General features: G+C 35.3%; 1 protein-coding gene across 2 annotated transcripts; it reads left to right on the forward strand.

The window, feature by feature from the left end:
- The first annotated feature begins 1,996 nt into the window (after window positions 1–1,996).
- On the forward strand, window positions 1,997–21,107 carry LOC145566775 (uncharacterized). 2 transcript variants are annotated; one of them, XM_081626102.1, is made up of 11 exons: window positions 1,997–2,134; window positions 2,229–2,556; window positions 3,950–4,027; window positions 4,127–4,659; window positions 5,454–6,068; window positions 6,176–6,333; window positions 11,345–11,556; window positions 11,639–11,772; window positions 11,855–12,162; window positions 12,268–12,371; window positions 20,970–21,107. In XM_081626102.1, the coding sequence occupies exons 2-11, from the start codon at window positions 2,250–2,252 to the stop codon at window positions 21,038–21,040; spliced, it is 2,520 nt and encodes an 839-aa protein (XP_081482228.1). In that variant the 5' UTR covers window positions 1,997–2,134; window positions 2,229–2,249; the 3' UTR covers window positions 21,041–21,107. The 2 variants fall into 2 exon arrangements, with proteins under 2 accessions (XP_081482228.1, XP_081482258.1); XM_081626132.1 differs by having other exon boundaries at window positions 2,018–2,134; window positions 2,234–2,556.
- Window positions 21,108–22,719: the final 1,612 nt, after the last annotated feature.

Raw genomic sequence — 22,719 nt, forward strand, 5'->3', positions numbered from 1 at the left:
GGAATTACTTTTGATTAGGTGATACGACTTTAGCCTGTCAAAAAGCTAAGCAAAGACAAGCCAAGCTTAAATATATTAATTAGAAACAATACGATCCACGAGTACATAAGGAACTATCACTTGGGGACAATGCTTAATCCAAGTTTGCTCGGTGCCAAAAGGTATAAGCTTAGCTAGATAGCAACATATGTAAATAATACTTCTTATTGAAAGTCAAAATGTATACTTTTTTTTTTTTTTTGGAAAAATAGCCCGGAATAATCCCACCTTTGGGGCGTCCGTAAAAAATAATTCCACCTTTGGCATATTTTTAAATAATCCCACCTTTGATATCAATCCGCTTTAAGTGGTCCCGGGTGACCAGTAACCGGTTGAAGAGGTTAATTTTTTTTATTAAGTTTAATTTTACACGTGTCACTACTTGATTTGTCTAAAATTAAAAAAAATTAATAAAAAACAAAAAGTAAATTAATAAAAAAACACCAACCAGCCCAACCACTGCCACTGCCAGCCCTATCGCCGACTGTCGCCGGCGGCGAGATGGCCCACTCCTTGGCTGGCCGACTCATTTCCCCCTCTCCCGCCGGCAAATTTCCCCCCTTTCCCGCCGGTGAAACTCACCTTACCCATCTTCACTTCACGTTTGGTTTTTTATCTGGGTTGTTTTGGGTAGGGTTTAATGTTTTGGGGTCGGCGAATCGAGGAAGGGGGGGGGGGGGGGGGGGGCGTTTATACGTTGGATCTGGGTGGGGATACGGAGGTCGGCGTGCTCAAGGGAATGGGTACGATGGTCGTAGCAGCACTGCGCGTCGCTCATGCATTGAGAGGCCGGCATGTGGTTGGGCTGGTGGGAGTGGGCTGCCGTGATAGGTGGTTATTAGGCTGGTAGGGGTGTTTTTATTTATTTATTTTCAAAGAGATTGGGGGTCTGGGAGACCGGAGCCACGGGGCAGGGTTGTCAGGGGCGGCAGGGAAGGCTTGGGCTGGTGGTGGTTTTTAAATAATTACAGTATTAAATTTATTTTTTTTTCTTTTAAAAAAATCAATTTTTTTAATTTTTTTTTTGACAAATTACAAGCCGACACGTGTTAAGTAACTTGTTATAACAAGTTACATGGCCGGTTGGTACTAGGGCTGAGCAAAACTACCCGAAAAATCGAAAACCCGAAAAACTGATCCGTAACCGTTTTGAAAATTAGGGTACCCGATCCGATAATAACGGTTCGGGTACCCGTTCCGATAATTTGTTATCGGGTATGGTTATGGGTATCATTTTAAAATTAACGGTTACCCGATCCGATCCGATAAACATTTTATTTTTGCTTTTTTTCCCTACTTAAATCTATTAATATAAATCTAAACTTTTACTTTACTTCATAATCACTTTATAATATCAATGATTAGTAATATTATTAATAATTTGGTCAAGATCATATGGTATTGTTTTTAATTAGTTGTAAATTATATCATAATAACTACATAACTAAGTTTAATTATCATTATTGGATATCTGATAACCGATCCGAAAATCCGGGTACCCAAAATTCGGGTACTCAAACTTATCGGTTTCGGTTATGGGTATCACTTTTAGTGATTTTGGTTATCGGGTACCCGAACCGTTAGTACTGACGGTACGGGTACCCGTCCCATGCTCACCCCTAACTTGGTACCATTTAAAGCGGATTGATATCAAAGGTGAGATTATTTAAAAATACGTCAGAGGTGAAATTATTTTTTGCGGATGCCCCAAAGGTGGTATTATTCCGAACAATTTTTTTTTTTTGAATAATTAAAATGTACTCTCTCCGTTTTTAAATACTTGCTCCACTTTCCAATTTGAGAAATGGAGCAAGTATTTAAAAACTCGGCGCATCGAAAAGTAATTGCTAATTTCCTTAATTCATATCCAACGGCCAATAACCGTTTGATTGAATCCAACGGCACAAAATAGATCGCGCGGCACCATGGCTTCCATTTTCTCTCTCCTCCGATCAATATTCAATGTAATCGAATCAAGCCCTAAGCTCACACCAAAACACTGATGAAAAAAATTCAATCAATTGCTTACCAAATTCCACAATTTAATCGCAATTAAATCCCTAAAATCTTCAGAATTCAGCAAAGATCAATCGAGGTAAGCTTAAAATCCAAATTCATCTTCAATGTCAACAAAAATGGCGATGATTTCATTTGATATTGATTCTGATTTGAATATAATTTGATTGCAGAACAGTGGTGGAAGTAGAACAATGAACTTTTTGCTGCGGGGACAAAACCCTAGCTCCGCCGCAGCACCACCTCCAGCCGCCACCGATCAGCTCCCGCCGGTATCGCCGTGGCTGAAGAAAACTCCGTCACAAAGTGTTACGACATTAGAAGGATTGATTGCGGAAAATAAGTCGAATTCAGTGGATCATTCTAGTACAAGCAATCGTGATTCGTTTACTGTTGATAATGTTGATATGATTTCTTCTGCATCTAGTAAGGATTTTGCTCCTCTTGCTGATAAGCATGTTGATGTTATGGAAGATGAAGGATGGATCACAATTCCTCATAGTATGTTGATTTCTCTCTCCTTTAATTTTCAGTTTAAATTGTCGAATTTGATGATGATTTGTGTCATTGGTTTTTTTGCTACCGATGATCATAGTTTGTAATTTTCGTTTCGTATGCACCGTGCTCTTTTATTTTTTTGCTCGTTCGTTCAATTCGGGGAGTTCTGAATGAGCTTGTGAGGATGTAGCGGGTAGCGGGTGGCGGGTGCGTGATACATCCGTATGTAAAGTGGACAACTGGACATATGTGCGTTTCCTCCTATTGGAGGTTTATACTTATGCAGTTCGCCTCTGCCTATTATTAATCTGTTTATTAGTAGTGAAGATGTCACATTATATCTGATTTGCATACTTTTCAAGTATGTTGATATGTTTGATAACCATTTGGTAAATGTTTTGGGGAATTTTGTTTCCCTAACTCTATTCCTAATGCAGCACAGGTAGCGTATACCACTAGTGTATGTATACAAAGAGTAAATTAGAAACAACAGTTTGTTGTCACAAAGAAGTTATGTAGTTTGGGAATTGAAATCCCTATTGTGCCGAGAGCTAGTTGTGTCACAGGAGAACAGAACTTTACTGTAGGGTGTGGAGAGGTGACATTTATGTTAGTTTTGTTTCGAGATCATTGATCAGTTTTCCCTGTTAACTTCTTCACTTTTTTTTTTGGTATAGAGTTAACTTCTTCACTGGAAAAGCATTGAATAGGGTTTAGAATGACCTTTTCATTGTTAAAAACTTATTGACAACTACATATAGCCATACAGGAAATAGATCATTGTCACACGAGGTCTGTAATTTAGCTTGTTGAAATACAATGCTGAACAATTGCCTGTTAAAGGCCTTTTTGAATCTGTTTATTGCTCAATGCAACATTCTATCTGTCACGTGCTCAGTTGCTCACACAGATTAGAACTAGTTTAGGTACACTACTTGGTGAGTAATGGGAGTTTATTGCAGGTTCTGAACATTGCATTTGTTTCCAAGTTTTGGTTTGTTTGTACATTTCGTTTATTTGACTGACAACTAGAGCCACATTTTGACTTTTAATTTCTTGTCAGTCTATCTCTTTGAGTTTTTTATACTAATGTTAAAGGTCATATCCACCACGAGTACATTTGTCTTCTTCGCAAATTCTGATACGCCCTTGTGCTCTTGCTTTATATTTTGTTGATTTTGCAACATTTTGATATGCTGTTACCATGCTTAATGGGCTGGATAGTGTATGTATTTTTTTAAACGAGTCAAATAGTCAATTCAGATGGGTTCTATCTGGTTGCTTTATCTCTTTCTTTCTCTCTCTCTCTCTCTCTCTCTCCCTTTTCCTGGTCTGTTTGTAGATTGTAAATTGTTCTTAATCCACGTTGTTTCTAATACCTAGTATGGATCTGCAGAGAAACTGCCTGATGATTGGGATGGTGCTCCTGATATACAATCATTTCACTCTTTGGACCGCTCTTTTGTTTTCCCTGGTACCATCCTCTTGTGATCTTGATTCGTACAATTCTAATGTGCATTTTTATTGTTTGCACATCTGTAAGCTGAGTGTGAGCCCATACCTGATAATGCAGGGGAACAGGTACATATATTAGCATGCTTGTCTGCATCCAAACAGGACACTGAAATCATAACGCCGTTCAAAGTTGCTGCTGTGATGAACAAAAATGGCTATGCACAAGGTCCCAAGGTCCAAAATGGAAATGTTGCAGAACAAGAATCACATTCTGGAACTCAGCCAATGGAGCTTGATGATAACGTAGATGCAAAGAATGTAAATAGGCATCAAGTAGATGTATCCGCCAGTGAGTCTTACCTTAGAATGGAGAATCATAGAAGACAAGTGCAAACGTTGCTACAGAGATTTAAGGAATCCCATTTTTTTGTGCGAATTGCTGAGGCAGGAGAGCTTCTATGGTCAGACAGAAGCACAATAGAAGAACCTGATACAGTAGATGACACTGATAGCATGGATAACAATAAAACTGCTGGCTCAAGAACCTCTATAAGTGCAGTAATTGATAGTGGAAGGTTTGATGCCCGGGCTTCTGGTGGTGTGGCAAGAAATTCTATTAAGTGCTGTTCACTCACTAATGGAGATATAGTGGTATGTTTCAAAAAATCTTATTGCATCTGCATGTCATTATGATTCCTAATTTCAAAAAGTATTTATTAGAAATAATGCTGCATTACCTTTATGTAATTTGTATTTCCTATTTGTTGGATATTACAGAGGTCACAGTGTGGAGTTTGTGGCTGATGTTGTGTGCACAAAATTAGTAAATTTGTTGGTGAAGTATTGCTGTTCTAGTATAAATGGATAAAGTTTTGATAATACGACTGTAAATAATATTTAAGAAATGAAAAGTTTTTTGGTTTTAAAAGAATCTTCTCATATAAGGGCAAATTTCTGGGAATAATTTTTTTGTTTTTAATTTTATTGCATGTGGTGATAATACTATTTTCAATCCTTCAACTATGTTTCTTTTTGATACTAGACGATATTATAGTTTTGTTTTGCCTGCAATCGAGTTTGTATGAGTCTAATTGTCTGGACATTTTAGGCTGCAGCAGGATGCTCTATGATAAATGTTAAACTTGAATATTGCTGCTTGAAATATAGGCAGTTTTCTACCTCTATTTCGGTTTTCATGCTTTTTCTTTACAGTTTTATGTAGTGTTTTTAGGCTGCTAAATGTGCTGGTAATTTTTGTCTTGGTATGATTACCGTCCTATTCATGCTTCCCTTTGCGTGCTTACATCTTTTCTGTTATGTTTGCATGGATTTTATGTTGCCTACAGTTTAATTTATTCTTCGTTTGATCTGAAATTGACATTTTGTTTTCTTATTCTTATCTCACTTATTTTCTCTTATTCCCATTCTTGTTTGGAAGGATGCAGGTTCTTTTACAAGTGAATGTTGGTGTTGATTCTTTGAGAGATCCTACACTAGAGATTCTTCAATTTGAGAAACATAATGATATACCTACGACTTTAGACAGTGATTTACCAGTTAAAGAAGAGCATAATACCTGTGGGGAATTGTTAAAATGGTTGCTTCCTTTGGACAACTCTCAGCTTCCTGTAAATCGACCTTTATCCCCACCTTTGCTTAATTCGTCCCACAAAACGAGTTTTTCTGCTTCAAGTGGTTCACAGCTTTTTTCATTTAATCACTTTAGAAGTTACTCTATGTCGTCTCTACCACAAAATACCGCACCTTCTGCATCACCATCAGGTTCTACTGCTTCTGCGAAACCAAATGTTGATTTAGAAGATTGGAATCGTTTTGGGTCTCAAAAATCCCTGAAGAGTCCAAGAACTGGATGCCAAGGTCTGCTGTCCTTCCGAGGAGTTCCGTTAGAGCCTGAAAGGTTCTCTGTTTGTTGCGGATTAGAAGGCATATATATACCAGGAAGAAGGTGGAGAAAGCCGCTTGAAATCATTCAACCAGTTGATATCCACTCATTTGCTGCAAACTGCAATACAGATGATTTGCTTTGTGTTCAGATAAAGGTAAGTTGTCAATTTTAACAGTCAAGCTTTTGTTTTTATGTGTATATTAAATGGGTTCACCCATAATGTCATTACAGGTGGTTTGAAAATTCTGCTTTTGTTTGCAGAATATATGTCCAGCACATGTTCCAGATATTGTTGTATACATTGATGCTATAACCATTATCTTGGAGGAGGCATCAAATGAAGCAGGTCCACCTTTGTCTGTTCCAATTGCATGTATTGAAGCTGGAAATGATCATAGTCTTCCAAATTTGGCCCTGAGGTTCTTATCCTTTGAAGCTTTTTAAATTTTGGTTGTTTAGGGAATAGATTCACAGTGTCTCTTAATTTGTGGGGTGGGGTATTGAGATAGAAGAAAGGGAAAATTGGTAAAAATAATCCCTACTTTCTCGTATTCGCTTTAAATAATTCCAACTTTGGATGAATTATTTTTAAATAATCCAAACTTTTGGAGTCATTCGCTCAAAATGGTCCCAAGTAACCGGTAACCTATTAATGAGGTAATTTTTTTTTAAAAGTTTAGGTGACACGTGTCACCACATGATTGGTTGAAATGTTAAAAAAAATGGCAATTTCACCAAATGCCACTGAGTTTTTTTTTAAAAATTCATTAAATTCTATGATGTTTTAATAAATTCACCAAATGCCATCGAGCGTTTGAAAAATTTCACCAAATGCCATTAATGACCAACGACCGTTAACTTTGTTAGTCATTAGGATTTATATCATGACACGTGTCACTATATGATTGGTTAATTTTAATAATTTATTTTAATTAATTAAGATAACATTGTATCTCGATTTTCGTGACGATAATTGTTCGGGTAAAGTTTTGGGAGTCATTGATTCTTTTTATGGGTTCAAATTAAGCTTGGAATTGGTAAAAAAATAAAATAAAAACGTAAGTACCTCGATTTATGCATCGAAAAATATCTCAATTAGCACGTCGTTATTTTTTAGCCATGAAAATTGGTCGGGTAAGGTTTTGAGGGTCATTTTTATCATTTATGAAACCAATTTAAGCTTAGAATTGGCAAATAAATAACATAGATGTCCCGTTTTGTGTCGAGAAATATCACAATTTGCATGTCGTTTTTTTTAACAATGTAAATTGTTCAGTTAAGGTTTTGGCGGTCATTTGGGCTCTTTATGGATCCAAAATAAGCTTCCAATTGGAAAAAAAAAATGTAAATGCCCTGTTTTGCGTGTAAAGGGGAGCTGACCGGCGCAGGGGAGGCTGGTGCGTGGGTGGGGAAGAGGAATTTGGCCGCTACGGTGGTGGTGGGGAAGGTGGTTCATAGGTGGTGACAATTTTTTTTTCTTTTTAATTTTTTTGAATTTTTTTTCAATGTTTAATATTTTTATTTTAAACTTTTTTAAAAAAAAAAAAAAACATTTTACTAATTACGTGATGCCACGTGTACAAAAACTTTTATAACCGGTTAGGGACCAAAGAAAGTCAATGCACCCCAAAGTTTAGATTTTTTAAAAAATAATCCATAGTTGGGATGATTTAAATAGAATACGTGAAAGTTGGGATCATTTTTACCAATTTTTCCTAAAAAAAATGTATAAAAAATGTATTCAGGTGTTGCAGGGCTATGGGTAGAACACTATCCTTTAATAAGCACCTTGTGTGGCTCTTCTGTCTTGTGGAGCTGGTTTATGTGACAACTTTACCTGTTTAAAAAATTTCTCTCCTGCTTGTGTGAGTGGGCCTTAGAAGTGGACCCATCGTGATGTGCCTCAACTCACGTCCTGCTGTGGTTGTTTAGATTTACATTCATTTGGTTTCTTATCTTATTTCTTTCTGCATTAACGTTATGCTGGAATTTCAAATTCAAAGGACTATTGTTTCTGGCCTTTCTTGCTGTAGTGCCTTTAATGAGGCTACACATACACTCTGGGTCACTAGAAGGTGCATATATGTTACCTTAGACCGGAAATAGGCAAGAGGTTTGTTTGATTTTGGAAAATTTGTTGAAAATTTGTCCGAGTAACCCAAGTTAAATGCACTACCTATTTCTCCCTCCCACAGTCTTGCCACTGTAACCACCTACTCTCTCTCTCTCTCTCTCTCCCAATTTCCAACTCAGGTACTCTCTAATCAGCGGTTCTTCTCTCATCTCCTTCACCAAGTCACCATGGCTTTCCTCCCTACAATTGTAACCCTCTCTTTATCGTGATCTCCTTTTTTTGTTTGTTTGTTTGTTATGGTCAATAGTATGTTGGTTTAGGTTAAAATTTTGGCAGATGTAGCTATTTTTATTTGATAAAGGACCTTGCTAACATCACTAGTTTTTGAGAAGACATGCATAATTTTATGTATTCCCTACGTTTCCTAAAGTTTGACACAATTATTGTAGACTCTTGTGTCTTTGACTGTTTGGAAAAAGTGAGTGGATGTACGGAAAAAGTGAATAAAGTATGAGAAATGGAGTTTAGAATTTGGTGGGTGTAAGTAAAAGATTAAGTGGAAAGGGGGACATATTGCAGGGTAAAGGGGATAAGTTAGTAATATGGGGTTGTCAAAATCAGTAAAATTGAGTTGGACCTTTAAGAATGGAGGCGTTATTTGTGACTTGAAATCTGGTAGGGCTGACTTTGAATGCACATATCTCTAAATCTATAAGTGATCTTGAGGTGATTCATGTTGAATGTAATAGCTTGTTTTAAGAGCATTCCAACGACCGGTCATATGCCTAATTCCTATTAGATAGTTATGGCTGTTTTACGAAGAATTGACAAAGCTGGAATTTGCTGGTGCTCAACCGAGGGGCGCGTGATCGGAAACTTCATTTTTTGAGCATCGACCTTTTGGAAGGGGCACGGACTTGCTCCTTGTCGAGTGAGGCGTTTTTTAGTCTGATACTTTGATTTAAGCATGACGTGTTTTATGGAATGTTTACTAAAACCATATCTCATCTATTATGGTTATTTGAGTTACACTTGGGGAGTACTTAAGGTTTTATTAGGGTTTTCTTATGTTATAAAAGGACCCTTTAGGTGATAATTAGATTACACCCTTGAGAGCCATTAAAATTAGGCTCCTTGTATATTCTCGTTGTTTTTCTCCATTATAGTGAAGAAGCTCTTGAATCCCCGACTATCTAATTTGACCAAACCACATAAATCCTTGTGTCCTTGTGATCAATTAGATCACACCCTAGAGAGCCATTAAAATTAGGGCTTTGTTTTTCTCCATTATAGTGAAAAAGCTCTTGAATTCCCAACTATCTAATTTGACCAAACCACATAAATCCTTGTGTCTTTGAATCTTTGTTGTTCATTTTCTAATGTTTTTTCTCTTTTCTATTTTTCATTGACTTGTTCCACATTAATCAAACACTACACCACTCTCTTTCCTAACAAGAGCCAAGACCAGGTTAATTATATTTATTAGTTGAAGAAGCTTCTCCTTTTTTCATATTCTTAATTTTTTTTTTTTTTAGTTGAATGGTAGAATTGATGGAAAATGTTAAATAGAGTGGAAAGACAGGGGTTATAAAGATAAGGGAGATTTATTAGATGGGTTTTGGGGATAATTAGTGGATCTAGGGATGTTTAATTAATGAAATTGACGTGTGTGAGTCATTGTAGGCATGTGGTGGACATGGGGATAAAATGAAACTTTCTTTAGTTCTTTAATTAAGTCAATGATCTTCTCAAAGCTAAAGAATAATAAATCTTTACACTCCTTTCAAATCAGTAATCATTTTCAGAGGTGCATAAATTTTGTGGCCCATAAAGTTTGACTTGTAAATCTTTTTGGGTTTTTCTACATGGTACCCTTGAATTTTTGAGTTTTCTACCTTGTACCCTTCTAAATTTAGATTTTTACAAGGTGACCTTGAGTTATTAGTTTATTTTACATTATACTCTTGAGTTTTTAGATTGTTCTATATGGTACCCTTGAGTAGTAATATAAATGGCTCTAAATTAATTTGACTCAAACCCACACCACCTAAACGACTTATTTAGCACCATCAAATACACAACTAACATGTTTATTGTAAAAAAAAAAAAAAAAAAAAAAAAAAAAAAAAAAAAAAAAAAAAACCCTAACAACTTGAGTCCCTCTAAAACAAGCTCTTTTAGTTAAAGTATGAGCAAAAAAAAAAAAAGTTCTTACCTTCCATCTCAAATGATCATACAAAAGTTCCACTAAATAGCGAATAATGAAGATTGGTGATTCCTCCATCTAATATAAATATAGAAGTGGTAAATAGATCATTTAGATGGTGTCGGTTTGAGTCAAATTAAGTTAGAGTCATTTAATTTACAACTCAAGGGTACCATGTAGAAAAACCCAAAAACTCAAGGGCACCTTGTAAAACTTAGGATTTAGAAGGGTACAATGTAGAAAACCCAATAACTCAGGGGTACCATGTAGAAAAACCCAATCTTTTTTGTTATCATCAAAGCAGGGGCCACAGGAAGGGCTGGTTTAGAGTATCTGCACTAGCTGTTTTCAAGCTATAAATAGCTTGAACATGCCCTCTCCTTGTGCTCTGTCTATTCTATATAAGCTGACTATTTGTGTAGCAGACCCAGGGAAACAAAGGTGTTTTGTTTTTCCCTGGTTGACACATGATATATTCTGACATGCATCTAGCTGTGAACGTAAGGTTTTTTTTTTTTTTTTTTCTCCTTTAATTTAAATATTTTAACAGCATCTCAGCCTTTACTTTGAGACGCTCATATTTTCTCTCCTTCCTTTCAACAAGTTACCCCCGGCAAATTTTGATCAGATCCAAAATCAACCCTATAACAGTTTTGGTCTTAAACTAGGATCCCAAATTTAGAAACAAACTGACCTGAAAAAAGTGTGTCAAATCCGACCTGGCCCTGTTCAAAATTTTAAGTTGAGTAACTTATTTGATTTCAAATATTTATCCCTACACTTTGTGTACCAACATTAAACAAAGGAAAAAAAAGTTATATTGTAATATTGTGCCTTATTTTTTAATTAATGTGAATTTTTATTAAAAAGAATAATAATAATAATAAAAATGTTGTGAATGATTATGTTGGTTTACCATTTTTTTCACTTGGATTTTGAAAATTTCAGTAGCTTAGTAATAACAAACTCTTTAAAATAAAAAATTATGCATTTGCATTAGGTTGCGCAGTTTTAAAAAAGATTTTACTATTAAAGGAACACCAAAATTTTGCCAAAATAGATATTACCTTCTTGAAAATAGATATTTTTGATATGGCTATCCCAATTTTATTGTTAGCAAATTTATGTTTGGAAAACCATCTCTTTGCAGGAGAGGTGAAGAACACTCTTTTATTCTCAAGCCAGCAATTTCAGTTTTAAAGAAATCTAAGGTACCTGATGATAAACTTACTAAGTTGCATTCAAAATCTGGAAGCAAAGCAACAAGTATGCGGCTACCTCCCGTAGCTGTTGAAGAAACAATGAATACATCTACTTCTCACAAGTATGCCATACTGGTATCATGTCGTTGTAACTACTCTGGTAATCCTTGTAACTCTTAAACTTGTCCAATTTTATTACTTCTGTTAATGGTTCTTTTAGTTAGTTTGTGTAATTTCTATAGAATCAAGACTATTTTTCAAGAAGCCCACTGATTGGCGACCACGCATCTCAAGGGACTTTATGATATCAGTTGCATCTGAAATATCAAATCAAACTCTTGATTTTACTGGAAAAGTCTCTCAGCTGCCGGTTCAGGTCTTTCGTCGACACCAACTATATATTATCTTTGTTATATTCGAGTAAGAATTGCATGGGCTGATGATTTAAAACATTTCAGGCGTTGACCCTTCAGGCATCAAACCTTACATCTGAAAATCTTACGTTGACTATACTTGCTCCAGCATCCGTTGCACCTCCACCTTCAGTACTGTCACTAAATTCTACACCATCAACACCAGCAAGCCCATTTAGGGGAATTTCTACAACTCAAAGATTAAGCACAGTAACTCGTTCTACGGAGAATAACAAACAAAGTGGTGCACAGTCTCTCTCTTCTGATCAGCAAGGCATTCCAGTTTCTGATGTCATTCCAACAACTGCTTTGAGCTGTACTCACTTATGGTTGCATAGTCGAGTTCCGTTAGGGTACATATTAAACTGCTTTTATGGTTTTTATCCTGATTTTGATTACCTTATTAAGCTGTAATGTAAGAGTTTGGCTTTGACCTTGGTGTATGGTGGTCTTATCAGATGTGTTCCTTCTCATTCCACTGCCAAGATCAAGCTTGAGCTGCTTCCATTGACTGATGGCATAATTACACTTGACACTTTGCAGATTTATGTTAAGGAGAAAGGTAATCTTTATATTTATATAATTAAAATTGTAGTCCTCTCTATGACTATAAATCTTCTTGGCCACTCTATAATTTCTGCCAGATTGCAAGCTTCTGCTGTGTGGTGTGCTCCCTTTATATTGCATACCTTGTATCTTTGGTTCATTTGGAATTCTTTGTAACTTTAACTTTGTGTAATTTCTCAATGTTGCATGAACTGTCAAGAGAGACTTGATCCTGTAATTATGGTGCTGCATTTATATGACTGGGCCTCTCTTTCAAACCCACAAATGCCTGCATTTTTTGCTCTCGGGGACTAAGAGTGTAGGTTTTAAGTTTTGCATTGCTAATTTTGACTTGGATGAGCACCATGGGACCAAGTGACAGCTCTTTTTCAATTGTAACATATATTTCATTTGACCATTTTTGGTGATAATATGATTTATACAAAGGGAAAAAAATATACTCCCTCTGTTCTTTTTTTTACTTACTTTCCATTTTAGGTCGTTCTTTATGTTCAACTGATTTTGTTTCATTCTATTTATAGCATACCCCTGTAACGATGTTACTCCTTCAATATCCACAATAATTACACCATTCCATACTCTACCATTGCCTTTTTTTTTTTTTTTTTTTTTTTTAATACAAACCCACTTTTTAACAGTCTCTCTTACTTTATCTTACTCCCCACTCGTATTCTTTTTCAAATTCTTAAATTGCTAATCTATAGTAGTGAGTAGAACATAAAAGAATAGGGGTAGTAGTTAAATAAGATCTTGTTCTTGATATACACTTTTAAAACACCAAAATGGTGACCTCCAATTTAGTTTTGCTAGTTCCAAATGGTTGAAATCTATCTTTCAATCCCATGATGACCTTGTGTTTTTGTTTAACATTAATCATGACCTTAAATAATTTATTCCATCAAAGATTCTGCTAAATAATTGTTTTGTTTGAAAAAGCTAGATGGTGGTGACCTGCAAACTTTTAGATAGCTAAATTCTTTTTGTTAAAAAACAAAAAAAAAAAAAGAAATCATCTCAATTGCTTACCACCCCCTTCCTCATCTATTCCATGCCAGTCGCCCAACCCACCTTCCCTATTAAAACCCTTCCTCTACCCTCTTCAAATCTATTTTACTCTCCTCCTGCATCACCTCCACCTCCACCTCCCTTCACTATTTATCTCTCTTTATTATCTTCCTTGAACGAGGAAGAGGGAGACCAAAGATGACTTGGTTGGAAGGAGTGAGGAAGGATATGAAGTGCATGGATTTACGTGAGGATGAAGTTTTGGATCGTAAGGGATGGAGGAGAAAGATTTATGTTGATGACTACACGGAATAATCAAATTTGGTTCATGTTAGCCGACCCCACTTTTGGGATTAAGGCTTTGATTGATGATATTATCTTCCTTGAACCTCCTTAGGATATCCTTCCTATTACTTGCGCCCCACCCCAACTTCATTTTCTTCTTTCAACCCTCTTCCTCTGTGGTGGACTCTTGATGAAACAATCACACACATCAATAGCAAGAATTGACGGGTTTTGTGGTTGCAAGCTTTGTTGAAGTTGTGTTGGCGTGATGGATAGTGATACTTGGGTTGGTAGAGAGGAAGGATTCAAGAAATGATTTTTAACAGACTTTACAAGGTAAGGTCATGGATACATATTAATAAAAATTGTAGGGTCACCATGAAAATTCAGGGAAAAAAATTCACCATCTGGAATATGCAAAATTAGAGCTCACCATCTAGAATTTTCCATTTTTTTAGGACCTTTTACGCTTTCAGATGCATGTGACTAAGCCCCTTGTGCTCAAACGTGTATGAGAGGCAAAATATTCTATTTGTCAAGGTTTGTTTGATTTGACCCCAAATAATGTGCTTTACACTTTGTTTGGATTGAAGGAAATGGAGGTAAAGGAAAGGAAGGGAAATGTAGGGATGGATAATCTTTCATTTGGATAACAAATGAGAAAAGAAGGGAATCGGAGGGGAGAGAAATAGAGGGATTGAATTGCAAGAAGTTAATCTTTCCAATAATGGAGAGATTGGGAAGGAAAACTCATCATTTTGCCCTACCCTCCTCTTCCCTTTCTCTTCCTTTCCCTTTCTCTATCCAAACACAATGTTAGTGTCTATGCCGGTATGCCCACATTACATTCTTGCACTTTTTTTATTGTTGAGATTCTTGCACTTTTTTTTTTTTTTGTTTAAATGAAGAGTCCGAGTAACATAGTTTCATATATTTCTGCAAACAAGAAGAATTTCTATGAAGTTACATTCGTTAGGCATAGAAAAAGGGGTTTTAGGGAGGGGGATTCTATGAGCTTGGTGTTTCCTCAAAATTCTTGAAAATGGAAAATTCCATGTGCAAAATTTCCTTTGCTAAAGTTTTTCTCAAACTTTTATGTTTTTACCACTGCTTTAAGACTTTCTTGAATTTTATTCTTGGTTATCCTTCAAAACTCGCTCGACTTTTACTTGGATGCTCATTTTTTTTCTTCTCACTTTACACACCTATTTTCAAACTCTGTCAATTGATCACCTTGCTATGTCCCCTTTTCTATATCTTACAGTTCTTTATGACGATTTGTGTAAACCAATCCCAATTTGAGACTAAGGCTTTCAATTTTTTTTTTTAAAAAAAAAAGAACATCTAAAGAGAATGGGTGGCTTTTGGGATATGTGAATATCATTTTTTTTTTTTTTTTTTTTTTTTGCTTTGAGAAGTAGAAAATGAGAAAGTCAAGGGAGTATTAAGAGGGTAATTGGAGAGGTATGTGATCAATGGTGTTTAAAGGAATGTCTCTTAATATGGAGTTTCAGCACTTGGTCTTCCTCGCAATGTTAAGGTGCTCCTCATGTCCTGACGCAAGTTGTGGCATCTCTTTTAGGGATGAGGATCATTTTCAAAGCATTGCGTCTTTCCATATTTGTGTGGATGCTCTATAGAAAGCCACAAAATAGCAACATAATGACATCAATGATTATATATATATATATATATATATATATATATATATATATATATATATATATATATATCATGATTTTGAATAGATAAGCTTAGTCTCACGACAGTCATGCTAGATAGATTAAAAGGTCAGTGTTGTATACTTATATGCTATTACCTAGTAAGTTACAACTTTCTTCTAAGAACCCATGCCTTACTGATTTCCTTTGATAATTTTTTTCAATCATTATGTTTTTTACTCACACGTTTTACCACTCCTTAAAACTTTCTTAAATTTTATTCTTGGTACACTTTTAAAACTCTCTTAAATTTTACTTGGATGCTCTTTATTTCTCTCACTTTATAAACTTTTTTTCAAACTTTTTCAACTGGTTATTTTGTTATGTCCTTTCTTCTTTGTCGAACGGTTCCTTATGATGATTCATGTTAGCCGACCTTTTGAGACTAAGACTTTGTTGTTGTTGTTGTAGTAGTAGTACATTTTGTTAAAATGTTCTCACCCTATTCAAGGCTTCTGAGAAACATCTATTGAAGATAAAAGACCATTGTAATCTAGTAATGAATTCAGCATTAACAAGCATTATTATTGGTTTTCTACAGTTTAGATGCCTTTCTATTTTACCAAGTTTAGTTGTCTGTCTTTGTCTTGTTTAATATTCCTTCTAATGACAAAACTGAGTTATGTTTTGAGGTCTTGTGATTGAAAGATCTCTAAAGGTGGTGGGGGTGATGATAGTCATCTTTGAAAGAGAGTATAGATCAACTTATTATCTCTTTTTTGTTTTTGTTAAGTCTATTTTCCTGAACATGGTGAAGAGGGTGGGAGAAGGTTATGACATAATTTAAATTTTTAGGTGTTCAACATAATCTGTTGATCATCTTAACTAAGAAGGCTTGTAAACCTTAGTAATGTTTGGTTGTTTTGTTTGGTTCAAGGGATGTTGCTTATGTTCAGTTCTCAATCTCTCTCATTTGTTGGAATTCTGCTGTGTGGGATAAAATTCATTTGGCTCATTTCTGGTGTTGTCTAGATAGGAAAATTGACTTTCTTAGAAACTTATCTTCGCGTAATGTCACAATTAATAATGTTTGGAATGTGATGGCATATCTGAGATACTTTTTTTTTTCCAGTTTCTACCAAATGATGTCATGTAGAATATATTTATTTTTGCTTTGATTATCTTTTGATTAATTATTAGAGCGACTAGTTATTATTTATCTTTTATTTTGTTAGTGATTTAGTTTAGGGAATAATTATCTTAGAATATTCTAGAATTTATATTGCCTGTATAAAGGGGAATAGGGATGTTATTTTATGTGTGTTTTAGATTAATGCAGTTTAAATTTCTGTGATAAAAGTTATGAGAATAGATGAGATGCTTATTCACCCAACTTAGCATTTCAAGTGTGGTTTATTATTTAAAGATTTTGTGAAGTCTGTTTGACGTAGCAAAATCGTATTGGAATGTTTATAAAAAAATCTTGTGATTCAAATTGATAAATCAGCTCTTCCAAGCATCGATCTTATAGGGTTAACAATAGATGTATATTTGACAGATTGATTTCCATTTAGTTCATTTGATGTAGATATAAATCATGGTTTTTCAATCCACTTGTGCAATCTCAACTCAACATGTCCAAACCTCTATTCAAGCTTGAGTTGAACTGGGCAATATGGGCTTGATGCTTATCAAAATTTGAAAGTTCAATTTTGTCTCTCCAAATTTCAAAGGTGTTTTGTGTTATTATTGGCCATTCAATGAGAGCATAAAAGAGATTGTTGTTCTTCTGATATCACTCCTGTGTTTTTTCCCCATGGATAGGAGTTTGAGCTTGGTCAATAATTTGAAATTGCTTCTATTTCTTTTAGAATCCTGCTGCAGCTATCCTGAATGTCACTCTCTTGCCTTATTGACTTTCCCTTGGTCTTCCGTTTTGAATTGAACTTACACTTTCATTGCGTTGGAATATCTCTGGACTTGGCCATGCCTTTGTTGAAGGCCAGGTCATTCCAGAAAACTTTGCTGTTATTCATTCTGAAGTTTGTGGTGAAAAGTAAGGCAAAATTCTGCTTTAGCATGATAAAGTTACTCTTATAAATAAACTAAATTTTGCTTCAGGGCAGATTTTTGTGGGAAGAGGTCAAGCTCACTTGTTGGCTTATTCTTACAATGCTCCTCTACTGTCATCTGTTTGGAAATTTTAACACAGTTGGAAAGCTATTTAATCTGTTTTATGACTCTAACAGTTTGTTTGGATACTTGGATTGGGACTTGGGAGGGAAAGGGAGGGAAGAATTTTTCAATGAGCGTTTGGCAGGGAAAGGGAAAGGGGGAATGGAGGGGAGGGAATTGGAGAGGATTTCTACCTTCATTCTTGAATAAACTAATCTCTCCTAAATAGGAAAGCGTTTGGCAGTAAAATGGGACACAAAACTATATAAAAAGGAATCACACAATTTTACCCTTGTTGAAAAACTCTCTTCTTAACCCTTGACTGACTCATCATCTAGCATATTAGCAAGACCTCCACTTTGGATGATCCAATTCTCTCTATTCCTCCTCTCCCTCTCTCATCTGTGTAGATCATAATAACAATTGAAAAGCCATTACTATCATTACAAGGGTTACAATGATAGACTGTGAAAACAAATAAATACACATGATCAGGAGAGAGTGACATTTTCTAGATGTTACGAACTGGTCAATGGTGTGCAACGAGTCAAAATGCTCAGCCACGGTGGGAAGAAGAGGTAGTGGAGCTGCAATTTCAGATGATTGAAGACGAAGGCTGGCAAGGGTAGGTAGGATCTTTTTGAAAGCTTTTGCTGTGAGGGTGTGTACATATAAAAAGGGTAAGGCTTAGGTAGCTTTTTGTAGTGAATGAATTGTGATAGTAGTGATCTAAAGTTACCTTGGGAGATAGGTAGCCTCAAGCCAGTTTGTAAGAAACTTCCTTGTACATCAATCAAAAAGCCTCCTGCATTCCCTCAATCTGATTTTCATGTTTAAATACTTTTGCTTATTGGGATTATTGGTAGTAAAATCGTTACATGGTGATTCAATGGAACTGAGTCAACTTAGTTGCTGATTGATGTTGGATAGGACTTCGCCCTATACTGGGGACAAACTAGGACGAAGTTCCCTCATAATCTCAATTTTTCATATTATTACCCTTCTCTTGGAAGATCAGAACAACTCATCCCTCATCTTCTTAGCTATCTAAACGGGGGAATTCAGGCTGCAAGTCTATTTTTGCTTGTAGCTAGGATCTCAAATTGGACAAGTTTGCATTTTCGGAATTTTTGCTTGTTCTGGATTTCTCTTCCTAAGGCAGCATCTCAATGTGAGACCAAAACCTTGTGTTTAGGCTTGTTTTCAAGTTAAAGAAGAATATGAATTAATTTGATAGAAAAAAGTGCATCAGCACTGCTTCTTTTCCAGACTCGATAGGATAGGCTGATAATTGGGGAACAACCTAGTTGCATAAGAGAGATTGTTGATCAGCCCAGAAGTTAGTCAATCAAAAGAAGCTGCACTAGAGCAGGTCAATTGTCAAAGAACCACATCTGTTGACAATAGGGGCGGGGGGTAGGGGCTCACTCTAGCTTAGTAGCTCAATTTGGTTTTGGAATCCATCCCTAAGCTGGATCCGCCAAGATACAATTTGGGAAGATGTTGATCATAGGCATTCCTGGCTGGAGTTAGGTAAGAGAGAAGCAGAGAACATCCAATATTCCAATGAATAGATATGCCTAGTGGAAAGAAGAGATAATGGATTTTATGAATCAGATCAAGGGAGCCAAGGAAGATGATCAATAGAATTAGAAGACCCTGCAATCCTTTTGCTGTATCCCCCTTCCCCCGTCTTCTTTGTTATCCAAATAAAAGAATCCTCCCTCTCCTTCCCCCTATCTTTTATCCCTTTCCATCCTCAAATCTTATCCAAACAAGCCATACAAGTATGGCTTGCTTTCATTGTTTCAAATTAATGAACAGTTACTATTTAAAAAAAATATGAATCTATTAACCTATACTAAAAGCAAATCCTTCCATAACACTTGTCATTACTTTAGTGAAAATTTTTCCTACCTTTTTCACTTATTCCCTTTTTTTTTTTTTTTTTTTTTTTTCGCAAAATGTTTAATATATACCTAAATAAATGATTGCTGAATATATTTTATATACCTTATATTTTGTAATATTATTGTCAAAAATATTTAACAACCGTGCATTACACGGGATTTTAGCCTAGTATCGTTCTAAAGGGGCAGGTGTGCAATTGTTAAAGTGCTCCAGAATAGAAGTGGAATTTGTATGCTTAGTTTAAAAGGCGCAATGCGCACCAAGGCGCAAATGGTCCTTGTAGCATAGGCGCGTGCCTTTTGTATGCAAGGCGCATGTATCTATATATTTATTTCATTTTTTTTTTTTTTTTACTTTGATTGTACTTAATACCAATTAAAAAGATTCATAATAAATTAAATAATGATATATGTAAAGCTAAGGTAGTCTGAACTTGAAAAAATGCCCATCATTCTTCAATTTATAACTCAAATCTTAGTTATTTTCCTTGAGGCGCAAAGGCGCGCCTTACCAAAGGCGCTTTGAGGCGCATGAGGCGTGCGCCTTCCGTAAGTGATTGAGCCTCGCCTAGCTAAGGCCCATTTCCCAGAGCGTGGGAGTGAGGTGCGCTTTTTAAAACCAAGTTTGTATGTAAGAGAGTGAACAATATCCAAGTCAAATGTTATACTTATATGATTGAACTATTTGTATTCTGCCTTATCCATTGATGGCTTGTTTATGGAGATTTGCAGAAAGTAGGTTCCTTGTTTTTTCTGTTCATCGATTATCATGGTCCAATTGTTGGGCATTTATAAAATTTCTTGTTCCCAGTCCCTTCTTTTCTTAGTTATTAGGAGTAGAAAGGAAATGGAGACTAATTTTAACATGGGTGGAATTCCCTCCATCCATCATGAAACAGAGTTTGATGTGAATTATCTTTTTAGTAACCTTGTTTCATCTTCGGGTTGGAGAGGTTGTCAGTTAGTATCACTTCTTTGGTAAATTGACAATTTAGTCAATCCAACCTTGTTTTGGAGGTTTTTACCCCCCTTTTTTTCCCTGGTAAGCTATCAATTTATCATGTTTATCTGATTTGCACTTACTAGTGACTTAATTTTGAATGTAATTTATCTGTATATGCATTCAAAATTTTCGGGTTACAGTTTTTTTGGGTGATTGATTATATAAGACAACCTGTATCTATATGTCATGTTTATCTGATTTTACACAATTGTTTTACTTTGTTTTGAGTGTAAGATATCTGTATACGCAATTAGAACTTGCAGTTTGTGGGCGTTTTTTTTAATTATTATTAATATGGTTATACAAAGTACTCATATAAGGTGGACCTCTTTTTTTTTTTTGAAACCAGGTTATGGACCTCTACAAAGATTGAAAAGCATTGTTTTCTAATTTATTATACTAGGATTTGTCTGAAAAAAATTATTAGCAGTTAGTATCATGTAAAACAGATCCCTCCTTGCAGTTTATGTTTGTCTGTGTGTGTGCAATTATAAGAAAAGCTATTCAAGCTGGATACATTCTAAATTTTATTCGAATTTGCTCTTTGCAAACAGATGTAACGTATATCCCTGAGAATGCACTGAAGATCAACGCAACTTCTAGCATAGCTACTGGAATCATTTAAGCCAGAGTCTGCTCACTCACATTCTTTGTATTTGTATGATCTCTTTAATGAAGAACTTGAAATCAAGGGGGGGGGGGGGGGGGGGGGGGTGTTTCCCTCCAGTTGTACATCACCGGCTTTTTATTTATGCCAATGTAAGACGTATATTTGAGGTGCTTCTGTTTCTACCTCAAGTAGATACTATATTAGTGTCTTGAGTTTGTTTCTCAGGCAACCATCAGCATGATGGAGATATGGCATCTGTTAATCCCTCTGGTATAGATTTTGCTGCTTTATGTAGATGGTTTGTAAAATATTGAGTCCTGATTTGTTTCGTTAAAATGCAGATGTTACTGGATTGGTGAGTTTTCTGAGACAATCTAAATTCTTTGTGCGGCAATCGCTGTACTTCCTGCTGCTTTCTCGCTTTGTTGTCACTAAATTTTCAAGAGACTGGCACATTGTATCAACGATGCAATTCATGGCGTCCTTGATAGAACAACGAGATAAATTGATACAGTTTATTTCACTCTCTAAATACATCAGACTCATTTTTCTAAATACTAAGTTTCGCCCTCCCTCATTAGAATAACGATGTTTTGGAAGTTGCTAAAAACGGACATTACGTTAGTAAGGGGGCATTTTTTTTGCTGTAGTGTATAATTGGATATTCTTCTTTATAATTGGAAAAGGTATTAAATTTATCAAATTAAGGGTACGTCCGTGTTTTTTTAAATTTTATAGGTAGGAGTTGAGAAAGTACTATGAGAGATTCCCAAAGTGTAAGAGAATATTCCTTTGCCTCTTTTAGTCTTTTATACTGTAGTAGGACCTTATCCAACATTATAACTTGGTTGTTCAGAAAAAATTCCTCTGGCTTGTAGGTCTTGTAAATTTGTCCACAGTGGAAGGGAATGGAGAGATCAACTAAAGATTTTGATCTTCATAGATGCATCAACTTGTTGTTGGTTCAGTGGTGATTGAAACTGTATTTGGTAGACAAACTCTGTGTTCGATTCTCCGCAACAATAATTGAGAGGGGGTTTGGAACCACACTACCTAATATTGAGCCCAAATTCAGATTATTCCAAAGGGTGAACCAACAATGTCTGAGGTTGACCTCAGCCATTAACTACTAACTACCTCATGCACATAATTAGTACTTTCTTTTAAGAAATGAGTAAATATATTTTCAGCCCATTTGCACAATTTTTTTTCCTTCTCATTTTTCTTGAAAGGAACAATTTGATTTATTTATATGCACTTCTTTCTCCTGTATTCTTTTTCTCTTTTTTCGCTGTTAATAAACTTGAATATGTTGATATTTAATAGTTCAATGAACAATTTGAGTTATAAATTTCGGATTTTTTTTTTCTCTTTTTATTGAAAATTATGCTTAAGTAAATAAGGTTGTATTATTATTTTTGGCTAATTTGTTGAAGAAGAGCATTTTTTTTTTCTCATTTGCAGATATTGAGCAAATATGTCCAAACTCTTGTTCTTGTTTACTTTCTAGTCCAATAATGAACCATAAATAGAATAAAGTAAGCTTATATGACTATATTACACCGACAACAACAATAATAATTCCAAATATCAACCAAATAAATTTTTAAATTTTCCATACAAGCATTATTTTTACTCATATAAATAAAAATGAACAAAGTTAAATTTTTATGTCCATAACTTTTATACGGAGT

Source organism: Chenopodium album, chromosome 1 (assembly GCF_948465745.1).
Source record: "Chenopodium album chromosome 1, dcCheAlbu1.1, whole genome shotgun sequence".
Taxonomy (NCBI): domain Eukaryota; kingdom Viridiplantae; phylum Streptophyta; class Magnoliopsida; order Caryophyllales; family Amaranthaceae; genus Chenopodium; species Chenopodium album.

Coding starts and splice junctions, on each gene's coding strand:
- LOC145566775 (XM_081626102.1), top strand. CDS start 2,250: ATGAACTTTTTGCTGCGGGGACAAAACCCTAGCTCCGCCGCAGCACCA. Junction 2,557..3,949: donor ATGGATCACAATTCCTCATA/GTATGTTGATTT, acceptor ATGGATCTGCAG/AGAAACTGCCTGATGATTGG. Junction 4,660..5,453: donor TCACTAATGGAGATATAGTG/GTATGTTTCAAA, acceptor GGAAGGATGCAG/GTTCTTTTACAAGTGAATGT.